Here is a 16,888-nt window from a genome sequence, read left to right as displayed (position 1 = left end):
TAAACTTCCGTATAAATACAGGTTTCTTTCTAGATGTGTCTATAAGTTTTTTAGAAACTGTCATCAGTTTCCAAAGTGGGTTATTTTATACTCAGCAGAAATATATGAGAATTCTAGTTGCTTCACATCATAGCCACGATCTAACATGGTCAGTTTCTTTAATTTTAGCATTCTAGTGAGTTTGAAGTACTATACATTTGTATTTCTTTTATGTGTAATGACGTCAAGCACCTTTTTATTGGTTTATTACACCTTCTTTTGTTAAGGGTCTTTTGAAATCTTTTGCTTATTTTCCTTAAATTGAGATGTTTGTTCTCTTTGTATTGAGTTGTATAAATATATATATATGGCAAACATTGTAATTTTTAAAAAAGATTTTATTTAATTTTTTGACAGAGAGAGTACAAGCAGGGGCAGAGGGAGAAGCAGGCTCCTCGCTGTGCAGGGAGCCTGATGTGGGGCTCAGTCCCAGGACCCTGAGATCATGACCTGAGCAGAAGGCAGATGCTTAATTGACTGAGTCACCCAGGTGCCCCTTTAATTTTCTTGATAGTGTCTTTTCATGAAATATAATTCATCACTGTTTTCTTTTTTGTTTAGTTTTTTGTTCTAGCTAAGAAATCTTGGCTTATCCCAAGGTCACAGAAATATAATCCAATTATTTTCTAGAGCATTACTGTTTTATATTTAAATCTCAGGTCACCTCAAATTAATTTTTATATGCCATGAGGTAAAAATTGAAATTCATTTTTCCCATACCATTATTCAGTTTCCCAGCATCATTTATTAAAGAGAATTTTAGTTCCCATGGAATTGTTTGGTTCCTTTGTCAAAATGAACTGACCGTACATGTGTGGGTCTATCACTAGATACTCTTTCTTAATCCACTGACCTACTTGTATAAACAAACCATGGTACCATGTTAACTTAATTACTGTAGCTCTGCAGTCATGACATCAGACTTGCATTTGTAGAGAAAATGTATTCAGTTTTGACATACTTCAAGTTGTTAATATCTAAGTTTTATGTATCATGCTTTTGGTGCTTATCTCAAAGGTCTGTCCAACCTAAGTTTATAGAAGTTTTCTCCTATGTTTTATTCTTTTTTTTTTTAAAGATTTTACTTTTTTATTCATGAGAAACAGAGATATATATATATATATATACGAGGCAGAGGCAGGCTCCCCTTGGGACAGGGAGCCTGATGCGGACTGGATCCCAGGACACTGTGATCATGACCTGAGCCGAAGGCAGACGCTTAACCAACTGAGCCACTTCAGGCACCCCTCTTATGTTTTATTCTCAAAGTTGTATAGGCCTAGCTCTTACATTAATTTTTAGTTAAATTTTGCATATGGTATGAAATAAGGGTCCAAAGTCAATTTTATTCATGTGTATATCCAATTTTCCCAGCATCATTTGTTAGAAAAATGAGATCATTTCCTGCATTGAATTGACATGATACCTTTTTTGAAATCAGTTAACCATGAATATTAGTGCTGATTTCTGAACTTCAGTTGTGTTTCACTGATTCATATATGTCTATCATTCTGTGAGTATCACACTGTTTTGATGAATGCAGCTTTCTAGCAAGCTTTGAAATCAGGAACTGTAATTTTCTAAATTTGTTTTTATTTTTTTAAATTCCTTTATTTATTCTGGGTGCTTTGCATTTCTATATACATTTAAGAATGGTTTTCACTTCCTGCAGGAAAGCTTTAGGATTTGATTGGGTTGACTATACACATCATCTCTTCACCTAAAAAGATTCTCCTCTTGCTGGATTTTAGTTCAACTGCTTCTCCTTCCTTACACAGCTCTGTGATGTATTTAAAACATAATTCTGACAATTTTTTACCCTAATCTCAGTTGCTAACAGGAGGAAGTCTTTCTTTTTCAACCTGCTGCCTTGTATTTGTTAATGGAAGTTCTGGCAGGTTAACTGTGAAGCGTGGAATAACCCGGGATCAGATGAGTAACCGTCCTCCATGCCTGCTCTGTAGCAGATAAAAGGCAAAGCCCTCTACACAAATAATGTACTAAGTCCTCACAAAGACCGCCTGAAGAGGATACAATCATCTGCATTTTATTTGATGATTTGACTGAGGCAGAGGGTAATTCTTTTTAAAGATTTTATTTATTTATTTATTTATTTATTTATTTGAGAGAAAGAAAGTGAGAGAGAGTACAAGTGCAGGGGAGGGGCAGAGGGAGAAGCAGACTCCCTGCTGAGCAGGGGGCACCATGTGGGGGCTCAATCCCAGAGCCCCGAGATCATAACCTGCTCTGAAAGCAGATGCTTAGAGAGTAATTTTAAAATAGATTAGAAACATATGATGCAAAGAATCTGGGTTTTCCTTTCTGGCGGTCTGACTGTAAGATCCTCTGCTAAAAATAATTATATTATAGTATAAAAACTGAAACCGAATAAAATCAGAGGGTAGAGGCTAATTTTAACATCTAGTAATCTTAAAATGCAAAGTGGTCAAAAATGAATTAAGCAGAAAATAAAACAGAATATTTATAGAGAAGTCCAGACTCTATAGTGGAAGCCCATGTTCTTTTGAAGTTTCCAAGGGATATTTAGAAAATTTCTGCATGTTTTTATTAAATAATATTTAAATATTAAATAGGCTCACAAGAGAAACTTTATCAAAGGCTTAAGCATGAGCGATATGCTTAGTAACTACAAATAATGGGCTGAAAAGCCTGAATGAGAGAAAAGATGGATTTAAACCTGGATGATCTCCCTGAAATTCATTTTTTCATTTTGAAAATTATAGGATGGGGGTGCCTGGCTGGCTAACTCAGTAGAGCATGTGACTCTTGATCTCAGGGCTGTGAGTTCGAGCCCCATGTTAGGCATAGAGCTTACTTTAAAAAAAGAACATTATAGGACAATAATTCCTCTCTTCATGAAGTGTGTGTGTGTGGTGTGTGTGCACGCACGCATGTGTGCTTATGCACTTGTGAACAATAGAAGTAGGCATAAATGTTAGTTATCAGCAACCAGCTTTTGGGGAGTATTGGCATTCCCCCGCAAACCCTTGATGATTTGACAGGAAAAGCTTGAATTCTTTCTACATAATTGTGATATTAAAAAAATCCATAAACCTTAAAAAAGATAAGTCCACAATGATGACAATCTTACTTATGGCTAAACTTTATCTAACAATTAAGATACTCACTGTATATTCTGTGTTTTGGGTTTTTCAATTTTACTATATGACAGATAGAGTCAATGAATACAAATTATGAAGAGGTTAAACAGGAAAAAATGGCAAAACACTGAAAGACAATATGGCTTTATTTGCATGCTAGCAAATGAGAATTCGGCTTTCATTTCGACGTCCATTATGGGTAATCCAGCCCATAGCAAGGACATAAGGTGTATGAAGAGAAGTTGACTTGAATTGTTTGAGGAATAACTATGGTTTTCTTCAAGATAGTATCGAGCTCATCTATTAGCATACCCTGGTGCTTTCCTGCTTGACATTGGTTGCAGAATTTAAAAGAAACAAGAACTTGACTGCACACTCAGAGATAAGCAGCCTATAGAACGTAAGGTCAGAATATTCAAGAAATCACAGCTAGGGACATTAGACTTGGCTTTTTGGTTTGTTTTTCTTTCTAGACATGCTAACGTTACTATCTGGCCTTTTTTCCATCCTCGTAATAACAGAATTTGTTCTAGGGAATTTTGCCAATGGCTTCATAGCAGTGGTGAACTGCACTGACTGGGTCAAGAGACAAAAGATGTCCTCAGCTGATCGAATTCTGACTGCTCTGGCGATCTCCAGAATCAGTTTGCTCTGGGCAATGTTAGTGAACTGGTATGCAGTCGTGTTGAATCCTGCTTTATACATCTTCAAAGTAAGACTTCTTGTTCATGTTGCGTGGACGGCAAGCAATCATTTTAGCATCTGGCTTGCTACTAGCCTCAGCATATTTTATTTGTTCAAAATAGCCAATTTCTCTAGCCTTATTTTTCTTCGCCTGAAGTGGAGAGTTAAAAGTGTAGTTGTTGTGATCCTGTTGGAGTCTTTGTTCTTGTTGGTTTTTCAGATTGCAGTGGTAAGCATGTATGAGAAAATTCAGATGAAGGAATGTGAAGGAAATGTCACTAGGCAGACCAAATTGGGGAGCATTTTACACCTTTCGAGTATGACTATATTCACACTAGCGAACTTTGTACCCTTTGCTATATCCCTGACATCTTTTCTGCTGTTAATCTTTTCCCTGAGGAAGCTTCTCAAGAGGATGCAATCCAGTGGTAAAAGATCCCAAGATCCCAGCACCAAGGTCCACATAAGAGCCATGCAGACTGTGATCTCCTTTCTCTTTTTATTAGCTGGACACTTCACGACTCTCATTATCACAGTCTGGAGTAGTAATGGGCTGCAGAATGAACTATTCTTCATGATTTGCCAAGCTTTTGGATTTGTGTATCCTTCAAGCCACTCATTTATCCTGATCTGGGGAAACAAGAAGCTAAAACAGGCTTTTCTGTCTGTTTTATACCAGGGGAAGTACTGGCTGAAAGAACAGAAACTCTCAACTCCATAGATCAGTAAGAGGTGGCATTGCATATGTTCTAGTAGAAAGTTAACTAACGTAGGTTAGTAGACTTTATGCCTCCTACTGGTTTTTCCATAGTGTATGTAATTGAGTGACTTTCAGAGTTTTACTTAGAAAAGCCTTACCTAAGCTTATCACATAAAACTATATACATGTCTATATGAAAAATGTAAGAAAGATCGGAAATAATATACCCTCACCATTTTTTTTCAGGTAAACAATCTAATTATGCATAATATTGTCAGAAATTCCAGAGAATTATGAAGCTATGTGTATTTCTCCTACATATTCTATGTATCATCTTCCAATTAAAAAAATTATGGTCTACATTTATCATTTCAGAACTGACAAGTTATCTCAAGATGTCATTGCTATTTTTTACTGTAATTTTGTATCACAATATGCTTAGATTTCATTGTTTGGGTCTCCAGACTTTTGCATGGTAAGGATATTCAATTTTCAATCACACAGTGAGGAAGAATGTTTGGGGTAGATGTTATTCCATCATAAATTCTTACTTCATGGTTAATGAAGAGCAGCTAGGGCTGTGATTAAGAAAGGTGTACATGGTGCAATTCACATGTGACAAACATACTGCAAGTAAATTTTATATGTGTGTACAATAAACTCTACTGAAGAATATTTAAAGAAGTAGGCGAAAAGCTTAGAAAAAACTGAGTTCTACGACAAAGATAAAGATGAAAGAAACATGCTCATGACCTCTTTTTAATGCTGTTATGAGTTTCCATATGCAGTGAGGAGAGTCATTTCTTCTAGTTTTTGAATGGAAAAAAAACTGTTTTTGAAGTTGAGATCTGGTTTCAAATATTTCAGTTTTCTCTTAAACCACCTCTGGGCCTTGAATTGCCAAACATCTCAAACACCCGTTTTTAAGATTCTTTTAAAACTTCAGTAAAGATGACTCAAATCTTCTTCATCGAAAAAATACACACTATAAGAACAGTAAAGAAACTATGGTATATAATTCAATACACCTTTCTGCATACATTAAATGTCACCTGTTCAGTCTATGTAATAATTATAGGGGATTTCTTAAAAAGATGTTTTACTGTAATCTTTTGAAAACGATGAAATGGGAGAATATGTGTTGGCATAGTCATTGATAGCAAACTCTGCTTATAGGAAAGACATGTGTAATGTTTCTCAAGAACCGAAATCTACATGACTGTTAATTCTTGGTGTTAAGCAGTTTAACAATTTTCTACATCTTAATATAAATCATTTCCACATCTGCTGTATTTGTTTGTTTATCATCTCTCCTCATATAACATACACTTTCAAAAAGTAAGGATCTTATTTACAGCTGACTCCCAAAACCTACAAGCCAGCCATAGAAGTGTTGATCAAAAATGATTTTTAAGGGCGAATGAGTGGTTCAGTCAGTTAAGCATCTGCCTTTGGCTCAGGTCATGATCTCAGGGTCCTAGGATGGAGCCTGGAGTTGGGCTCCCTGCTCAGCGGGGAGTCTGCTTGTCTCCCTCTCCCTCTGCCCCTCCCCCTGCCTCATGTTCTCCCCCTCTCTGTCTCTCTCAAAAATAAATATATAAAATCTTTAAAAACATGATTTTTAAACAAATAAGTAAATGAATGAATGCATGAGCTTTATGAAAGCTGGGGAACCAACGAAAATAAAATGTACCCCAAAACTTGCAGATGCCATGAATTCTCAGCTCAAGTTTCATACCGAGGTGGCAGGCTTATCCAAGAAGAAGCATTTCTCAGAGCAGAAGACTGGCTATCCCATATTTTCTAGGGAAAATATCACCAGAATATAGCCTTGGCATGGCCATTTCATATGTGTGAAGTAGAAACAAGGTGGAATGCCACAGTTAGTATCTATCACAATAATTTTTAAAAAGGATATGAAAGATTTTGTACATTTGTATTTTCTCTATTGTAAATGTTATCTTTTTATATGATTTTTTTTTGTAGCTGGGTATTGTATACACAAAAATCATATTTGATTTATTAAAACTGAGTTAGTAACTGCTTTACTAACTCAGTTGCCTTACTAAAATGTTGTTTTTGATATAATATTTTCTGTATCCTTTCAAAGTACAATTTTTATTGTTATAAACTCACATAAAGTAAACAAATAATAATTGTATAACTCAATGACTGTCTTAGTCTGGAGCCTCTAAAATTGGGATCAAAGTCAGGGCTCAAAATTATGACATTTATTTGGGAAGGTTGAGTCCGGGACAGCAATAGCGAGAACATATGGAAATGAGACAAGAGAGGATGTAGAAGGATGTGCTGTGTGGTGTTACTCTGGCAGCTAGCATGGCACACAGCTTTTCTAGGAGGGTTCTATTTTTTTAAAGATTTTATTTATTTATTAGAGAGAGCGAGAGAGTGAGAGCGCATGTGCAGGCAGAGAGGGAGGCAGAGGGAGAAGCAGGACCCTCACTGAGCAGGGAGCCCGATGCAGGACTCCATCCCAGGACCCTGGAATCATGACCTAAGCCAAAGGCAGATGCTTAATGGACTGAGCCACTCAGGTGACCCTTCAGGAGGGTTCTAAGGAGGAACCACATGTAGCATTAGTCCATGGAAGAGAGAGAGAGGAGAGTGGGGTGTATCTGATCAGCTCACTCCTGTCTTCTATTTCCCATTGGCCAGGGTTTGCCAAAGTGGGATTAACACCTCTGTTCATCTTGCCCCTTGGTGGTCACTTTGAAAGTCATATTTCATACTCCATAGTGTAGTGCTGCTTTCAAATCCAAAATGGAGGATAATCTGGCTCAGGCATGGTGCTGACCAAAGGGATAGGAGACAGTGAATGGAATCTGAGAAAGCACACAAATTTGTGTCCAATACAGTCTGCCCTTGTGTTACTCACATGTACACATGCCCTTCAGTCATGGCGGCTTTTTGAATGTACAGCTCGTGCAGTTACATAGGACTTCTCATTAGAGGGGCCTCATGCTTGATTTAACATTGTGCTCTTGCCATTTTGTTTTTCAAACAGATGAATTAATAAAAAAATTTTAGAAATTTCTCAGAATCAGGAAGCTGCTTAATTCCAATTATCCTTTTTATATTATTAGTTTCACAATCAAGAATTCTTGGATTGCATTTACCATTATTTAGAATATATAATTTATATTTGCAAATAAATTGTATTGGCCAACATAGCTTTTAAATATATAACACAATACATTTTAGTTTTAATGTGTAAGATTATAAAATCTTGGCTGATTGGCTGATGATAGTCTTTTAATTGTATATAACTTTCTGGGAGATTGGTATTTTTGTTATATTTTATCAAGTACCTCTGTTTTGCTGGTGAATGGAAAACAACTAGATTATAGTACAGAAATTTAGAGTGACTCCTGAGTAAGTAACATGTAATTAGTATGAACTTTAAATACATGTATATGTTATTAATATTGGTTGTATGACAGCAATGAAAGCTACATAGGTGAAAAATTTAGAATAAATTAAGTTTAAGGGGTGGAGTAAAGAGAGGGAATCATGGTCACATGTCCTCTGTTCAATATTGTTAAATCTTGAGTATGCTAGAATCTGTATATTTTTACAAATGAAGAATTCTTGACTCAAGGCTTACATTCACAAAGGAGTCTCTTCAAAGTACAGGCTTTTTGTGATTTTCTTGTCCTCCTGATGAGGGTCATTCATTCATTCATCTATTCATTGAATAAATATATGTCAGACATCTTTTCTATGTGCATTTTGGAGACATTTTAATAAAAAACATTAGCTACAAAATAAAATGAAAAGTGAGCATATGTAACAGGTAGCCTCTAAAAAGAGGAAGTTATGGTATTTACATGTCTCTTAATCTGTAAACTTCATTACTTGTTAATATTTCGCATGTGCATAATACTGTTGTTCATGGGAAGAAACTGAATTCCTGAGACATTACATGACTTACCCAGTAGTGCATGAGGAGGCAAGCACTGAGCTAGGCAAAGCCACAGTCGAGTGGGGCTCCTCCCCAAACTCAGACAAAGTATCAACAGGAACAGGGCACATCTGGAATCTAGTGGAAAAAGCGTATAATAATATGTAAATTTGGTGCTTATAGTAATTGTTCTTAATTTTACCTGTGATATTTAGTACCTGGTTAATGTGTCTACAAAAAGGTCGTTGTTTTTATTTGCGTGTTTGTTGAGTTAGAAGCCAGTGGCCTTACTAAATTGTCACATGTGTTCTTTTAAGGCTCATTCTCTTGACTTTGCATATAGAAAATGATATCGTTTGCATATAATGATTATTTTACTTCTTTTTAATTATTTATAATAATAATTATTATTTTTGGTGTCGGCTTGTGTTACGAAATGCCTACAACATTCAAAATGTTACGTAATTGTGGTGATAACTGGCATGTTGTATGTAAATGGACAGTCTTTTGGTGTTTCACCAAAGCCTAATGCTGACTTCAGCTTTGGGGTAAAAATTTTTAAAAATCTCTTTAAAGACAATCTTTTGCTTGCTATCTTTCTGTGTGTGGTATTCAAATAAAACCTGTGTGAAAAGTATCAAACATGTTTTTTTGTTTAAGATGATTTCTCAGCCCAATTAAACTAATAATACATGTTAATAGTAGTACACAAAACAATGATACATCTTCTAGTCCTTTCTAAATTCAGTGGAATGTCATATACACATTCACATTGAAATATACTGAAAAAAACTGCAACCATCAAAGGCAAATTGAAATTCAGAAATTACAAAGTAATAAGAGGTAATTTCCAAAGGGGGAATAATCAATTTGAAGAGCATGAAAAATCTTATCAAAAAACAATATGTCAGGGGCGCCTGGGTGGCACAACTGTTAAGCGTCTGCCTTCGGCTCAGGGCATGATCCCAGTGTTCTGGGATCAAGCCCCACATCAGGCTCCTCTGCTATGAGCCTGCTTTTTCCTCTTCCACTCCCCCTGCTTGTGTTCCCTCTCTTGCTGGCTGTCTCTCTCTCTGTCGAATAAATAAATAAAATCTTAAAAAAACCCCCAATATGTCAGAAGACAATTGATTCATATTTTCAAAGTGTTGAAGAATGTAACTATAATCCCTAATTCTTAGCTGAAACTTTGTCCTGGGGATTGGATTAAATAGTATCATTTCCAAATAAAAAAGACTGTGGAAAAAAAAAAAAGGCTGGTGCTATTCACAACACACACCTGCACCACTAATGAATCTACTTCAATAAGACTGCTACGGACTGAATTAAGTCCCCCCAAATTATGGCTGTATATGGAGATAAAGCCTTCATGGAGGTAATTAAGGTTATGTGAATAAGGGTGGGGCCCTAATCCAATAGGGTTGGTGTCCTTATAAGAAGAGGAAGAGACACAGGCCTCTTAGAGGAAAGGCAGTGTGAAGACACAGTGAGGAGGGGGCTGTCTGTAAGCCGGGAAGAGCTCTCTCCAGAAACCAACCCTGATGCTTTCTTGATCTTGGACTTCCAGCCTGCAGAGCTGTGACAAAACAAATATCTGTTGTGTAAGCCACCCAATCTGGCAATTTGTTACAGCAGCCTGAGCAGACTAATGCAAAGACAAAAAATAAGTTAAAAAGGAAGAACTGGGATAGAAAGAGCAGTGCTGAACAAACAAAATGCTAAAATAGGCTGAGAAATCCTAAGCAAACATTGGTTGTGTGTTAGTTGTAATGCAATCGATATTCCATAGTTTCAAACAAGCTAGTATTAAAATTCTCTGTAACATGTCCTGCATGCTTAAAATGGCTAAATTTTATTCTATACAAGTTATATTTTACCTCAGTAAAGCTGGTTAATAAAGGAAAAAGCATCTACCTAACACATACAGGAAGAAGCAGCACGTGCAAAGACATTTTAACACATGCCAAGGCTTTTGCCCGTACTGAAAAGAATGATTAGAAAAAGGTATGATTAGAAAAAGAGACACATTACATGTGTTAAGTGTGTTTTACTTAATAAAAGATAGTGAAAGTAAGTAAACGCCTGAAGAAATAGCTGGGAAAAAGGAATAATGTTAGTTCCATCAATCCAAGACAAGGCAGACAAAGAGAATTAGAGAAAAAAAGAAAAAGCATGGCTGAAGACCATTAGAAAGACATTAGAAATGAGTCTACAGTTATCAGGCATCACTAAATGACACCAGTTAGTCATTGCATGGCAGAAACACTCAAGTTTTAGATTAGCAAACATGTTAGATGTACATATATATGATATTTTTTAAAATAAGATCTTAAATGTTTCATATGTTTATAAATTATATATATATATATTTTAAAGATTTTATTTATTTTTTTGACAGAGTTAGAGACAGCCAGCAAGAGAGGGAACACAAGCAGGGGGAGTGGGAGAGGAAGAAGCAGGCTCATAGAAGAGGAGCCTGATGTGGGGCTCGATCCCATAATGCTGGGATCACGCCCTGAGCCGAAGGCAGACGCTTAACCGCTGTGCCACCCAGGCGCCCCTAAATTTTATATATTTTATCCTATGCAAGAGTCAAACCTAAAAGGAATAAATGAAAAATGATTGAAAATGCATGGATAAAGATGTAAGAATGTAAATGGCCAAAGGACTGCTAGATGCTTTCCAATATTCTTTCCTTCTTGGTTAATGACAAACCCTAATATTATCTTGTACATCTTGATGTGGAAACTATTTGACTTTTTACCAAAATGTTAAAAGCAAAAACGTTTGGGTTTTGTTAGACGATAAACTTCTAGATGATTTAACTAGTTTTTTATAATATGAAGCTGAATTCTGAACCAATGTACCAACCAAACAAAAGTTGGTAGAGCAACACTAATAACAATGAAATAATTTTTTAAGGTGAAGCAACACTGATACCAATGAAATAATTTTTTAAGGTGAAAGTCATCACTATTGAAAGAGAAATATTTAAACTAACAAAAGGAAACAACAGTACACAAAAGATAATGGTTAGGGGCATGAGTGCTTTTAAAAATATAGTACCAAATTAAATGAATCCAGTTTTTAAAAATGAACAAAATGCTGAGTCAGTATATAGTGAAATACTAAGTATTTCAAAAGCTGATAGATCAAGAAGAATTAAGTAACACAATTAAGTGTAATCTGATAGAGTCTTGTGCCGGCAGAGAATACACAATCATTTCAAAGAAACAATTAACTTTTGCAAGCATGATAATGTAATAGGCCAAAAATTTCTCAATAAATGAAAAAATGGCTATCACACAAAATATATTCTCATCACCGCAACTCAATATTTTAGTAAAATAATTGTAATAATAATATTAATAGTAATGATATTCCATAATTTGGAAAGTAAATTACTCACTAATTCAATCATAGGCAAAACAAGACAAAACAAAACAAAAAAACATGTTGGGCTCAATTCAAAATTTAGAACTGAACAAGAGCAAAAGCACTATCTAAATCAAAGCCTCAAAATGTCAGCTAAATTAGAAAATTCATATTTATGAATACATATATTTTGAAAAAACGTTTAAAAAGATGAATGGGCCAACTATTTAACTCAAGAAGATAGAAATGCCAAGAGGTTAATGAATGTATGTGGAGGCAAGCCAAATGCCATAGTATAGTGAAAAGGAAATGCAAATTCAAATGGGCATGAAACACTAAAAGAGAATGATCTTATTTTATTTTTTGAAGATTTTATTTATTGATTTGAGACATAGTGAATGAGAGAGAGCATGAGTGGGGTGGAGGAACAGAGGGAAAGGCAGAAGCAGACTTTCCGCTGAGCAGGGAGAGTGACAGTGGGGCTTGACCCCAAGACTCTGGGATCATGACATGAGCTGAAGACGGACACTTACCCAACTGAGCCATCTAGGTGTTGCCAGGGGAAAATGATTTTAAAGAAACATATTCTCAAATGAACTCCTGAAAAGTCTCAAACTCTGGGCTATATATATATAATGCTAGCCCTAAAGTCCCCTCCATGCACTTGGCCTGAAGTACATTAAGAACATGGGAGAAAATATGTGAATCTCACTTCAAGACTCTGTCAATAAGTAATTTTTAAAATACTAAGCAAAATATTGATGGAAGATGTCAGATGATCTTTTATTTCTTATGCTTAGTGAATTTGCATTTAATGGAAATAAACAGTGGGAAAAAAAGGAGAGAATGACAAAATTATCTTTAAAAAATAGAAGCTAGGAATAGAATAACATTTACATAGTTTCAGTGTATATAAAAAACTATCTTCAGTGCTCTACATATGTTATCATTTTTGATCTTGAAAACAATTATACCACATTTGGTGCATAAAGAAACTAGGAATAAAAAGGGTTAAGTACCTTGCCGAAGAAAAGGGGGAAAAATGTTGGCACAAGCAATTTGATTCCCAAGGTTGCATTCTCAACTACTTTATAATTTGTACATAATAATGAAAAAATAGATGAATGACATAGAAAAATAAACAAAATATAGGTGAGGTAAACCGAAGAATTCCTTGTGAAAAATCGATAAACAGACAAAACGTGAATACACATCATATTAGAAACAACTGTATGTGGTAAAACAAAAAGTAGATGTGTTAAGAATACTTTTTTAGCTAAAATTTGCCGGGAATTGCCAGCAATCCTTGCACCGATGGATGAAAGATTACTCTAAACTTTGCTGTGAAAAGAGAGGAGAAGGCAAGGGGGTCAAGGCTCAGAGGCGAAGACCCTTTGCTTTTCTTTGCTCCTGCTTTTATTTGTCCTTTAGAATAATCACAGATCCTTATCACTGTTCCTCAAGCGCATGATGTGTGACACGGGGTCTTACTGAAACTGGGAGGATCTGATTATGGGAAAGATATGACATGCTAATCTGCGTGTTCTACGAGTTCTGCTAAACACAGCCTAAGGGACAATACCTACATCTCTTAGCTCACAGGGCAGCTGTTTGGGCTAGAAAGTTTTGGGAAGGAAACTCCCCGCAGCATTCCATAGGCAGAGTGGTCACGTCGGCCTTGGCATTACAAAGGCCTACACCCTTCTCCAAAACCTTCCCTGCCTTCAGTGGCTTCCGTGTTATATTTTAGCAAGCCAGGTATTATGGCTGATTTCATGCTCTACATGAAGCCCAACAAAAATTCAATTCAGACTGAAAATCTGGGCTCAGATCAGACTGTTGGCTACATAAGCAGCCTCTCCATGAGGTTTGGGCATTGTGGCTTCAGCGTAGTTGGACTACCTGCATGTGACTTATGGCTCCAATAGTAAACATCCCAGTGATGGGGAACAAAGTCGGATGGCTTTTTATGGCTGAGCTTCTGAATTACTGTAGTGTCATTTCTGCTATTTCTTTTTATTAGTTGAAGTAGTCAGAAACCGGGAAGAGGACATATACTCCAAATGTCAATAGAAGGAGTGTCAAAGAATTCGTGGCGAATTTTAAAACTACCACAGATTCTAAAAAGATTTTGGTGTAACATGAGAGAGCAAGTATTTTGCATTTTCTTAAAACCTGAGTATTTTATAAGTACAGATGAGCTTGCTAATGAAGATACGTATGCTGATTATAAACTTTAGATATAGCTTAGGATTTCTAGCCCCAGGGTGATGAATGAGTCAAGTGAATAAAGGTATCAAAATGAATGAATTTTTAAGGATGACATTGCAAAACTGTAACAGAGAACCTATCTCCACTTTGCATGTTAACAAATGGGGATTCAAATTATACAAATTCCAGGCAAAGCTCTGCATGTGAAGTATTACCAGTGCCCGTAGAAGCAGGGAGTATAATATCTGTCTTGAAAATCTGAGAAAAATGGGTGTAGATTTTACAATTTCACTGAGAACATTATTTTGGAGTATGCCTTGGGACTTTCCAGACTCTGGTAGTGGCTATCAATAAAACAGAAAGAAAACACTTATTGGATATCACAGCTCTGGACACATAAATCTGTAATAGTGCAGTTAAAATCGATCAGTCAATAGCTGATTGAAAGCAGAGACTTCCTATCAACAGACATCTCAATCATGGTGGAAATGCTGTTTATAATCATTTCTGTCAGAATTTATAATAGGGATTTTGGGAAATGGATTAACTGTACTGGTAAACAGCATTGACAGGATAAGGACGCAGAACGTATCCTGATTGATTTTATTTTCACCTGCTTGGTCAACTCCAGGATATTCTTCTGTTGGTATTGATCTTAGCTATCTCTTTTAATATGGGCAATGAAAAAATATCTTACTTTAAGAATCTGATATTAAGTTTTGACATTCCGTGGACGGGATCCAAATTTTTCTGCATAATCTGTACTACCTGTTTTAGTGCCTTTTGTTTCCTGAAGATAGCCAACTTTTCTAATCCCATTTTCCCCTGGATGAAATGGAAAGTTCACAAAGTACACCCCATTATTGTACTGGAGGTGATGTTCTCTTTCTACATGTATCTACTTTTGAAGGAAATATTAATTAATAGACTGATCCAAGCATGGGTAAAAAAAGGAAAAAACCTTGACATGCAATTTTCTAGAGAATACATGTGATTTTTTAAAGTTCTCATACAGTGTTCATAATCTTCTTTGTAGTGTCACTGATCTCCTTACTTCTTCTAATCCCCTTCTTATGGAGCCACACGAGGCCGGTGAAGCTACAGGGTACGTATTCTAGGGATTTTAGCTCAGAAGCCGATGTAAGAACCACAAAAGCTAGGATTTCACTCTTACTCTTCTTTATTATGTACTATTTGAGCAATACCATGATCATTTTGACCTATTTTATTTTGTTTTATTTTTATTTGAGTATAGTTGACATATATGTTACATTAGTTTCAGGTGTACAACAAGTTTCTACATTATGCCATGCTCACCATCAACAGTTGAATGGATAAAGAAGATGTCGTATATATATACAATGGAATATTACTTGGACACAAAAAGGATGAGATCTTGCCATTTGACCTATTTTATTTTATTTTATTTTTTAAAGATTTTATTTATTTATTTGAGAGAGAGAAAGAGAGAGAACACAAGCAGGGGGAGGGGCAGAAGAAGAGGAAAAGCAGACTCCCTACTGAGCAGGGAGCCCAAGCAGGGCTTGATCTCAGGACCCTGGGACCATGACCTGAGCTGAAGGCAGATGCTTAACTTATTGAGCCACCCAGGCACCCCTGACCCATTCTATTTTAGATAATTAGATGGCAAAGATGTTTGCCAATGTGCTAGCATTTTTCTGTCCTCCTGGCCGTTCATTTGTACTGATTTTATGGAACAACAAAGTGAAACAGGCCTCCCCCACTGTGTCCTGGGGAAGGTGAAGTATGCCTGAGAGAAGACAATACCTCATTCTCATAAATATATCCGATACGAGTGATGATGTTTTGAGGGGAAAACAAAAAGAAGAAAAGGGGAACTTCATATATGTCCCTTTTGCCCACTACTTATCTCTGTGTTCTATGATTTGTTATTGAGCATTACTGAAAGTACTGCTTGTTTTAAGTTGAAAGAAAAAAACTGTTACCTTATTTGCATTAGATATGGGAATTATATATTTAATAGTAAAATTATAATATATTGATAATGCATTTTATATTAGGCACTATAGAAATAGACCATTCCATTTTTAAATTTTATTAATATGTTGGATGAGTATATAATCCGATAAAATAGAAATACATGAAGGATTGCAATATATCCTTCTGTGTGTATCAGTGTGTATGTATAAAGAGATTTACATGCACAAACACCTACAGATTTATTTCCTAAAAATGATGATCAATTTAAAACTAGGAAGGAAAACCCAAATACAAATAGATAATAAGGCCTACAGTTAAACAAAAACTTAATTTGAGACTGTCAAAATAAAGTTAATTGAAAGTAACATCTCATTAATAGTTATTTCCAAATACAAACTTTGTTCTTTAAATGGTTTCAGTAAAGAGCATTAAGGCACCCTGACTATTAAGAAGCGTTACAGGGGCCCCTGGGTGGCTCAGTCAGTTGAGTGGCCAACTCTTGGTTTTGGCTCAGATCATGATCTCACATTCATGAGATCCAGTCCCACATGGGCCCTGTGCTCTGAGAGGAGTCTGCTTGGGTTTCTCTCTCCCTCTCTCTCTGCTCCTCCTTCTGCCCCTCCCTCCCCTCTCTCAAATAATAAAAAAAAAAATTATTTCATCTTTTCAGTTGTTACCGCTGTTATTGACTCTGGACTCTGAATCCTCGAAACAGAATTTGAATTTTATTCAGTTGGTTGACTGTTTAAGGAAGGCAAGGAAAAACATTAGAAAATGAACAGAATTTTAAGAGATAGTAGAAATCAGAAGTTCATTTGATAACAGCCACTAAGCAAGCAAAGAAATATAAATGTTTCAAAGGAAAAACAAATC

At 35.9% G+C, this 16,888-nt stretch overlaps 1 protein-coding gene across 1 annotated transcript; it reads left to right on the top strand.

The window, feature by feature from the left end:
- Window positions 1–3,636: 3,636 nt before the first annotated feature.
- Window positions 3,637–4,566, top strand: LOC100476837 (taste receptor type 2 member 31). Its single transcript, XM_002924830.1, has one exon. The coding sequence runs from the start codon at window positions 3,637–3,639 to the stop codon at window positions 4,564–4,566; it is 930 nt and encodes a 309-aa protein (XP_002924876.1).
- The last annotated feature ends 12,322 nt before the right edge of the window (window positions 4,567–16,888 follow it).

This window comes from Ailuropoda melanoleuca, chromosome 16 (genome assembly GCF_002007445.2).
Source record: "Ailuropoda melanoleuca isolate Jingjing chromosome 16, ASM200744v2, whole genome shotgun sequence".
Classification (NCBI taxonomy): Eukaryota; Metazoa; Chordata; class Mammalia; order Carnivora; family Ursidae; genus Ailuropoda; species Ailuropoda melanoleuca.
The sequence above is the reverse complement of the archived record's forward strand: the minus strand, read 5'-3'. Positions and strand labels throughout refer to the sequence as shown.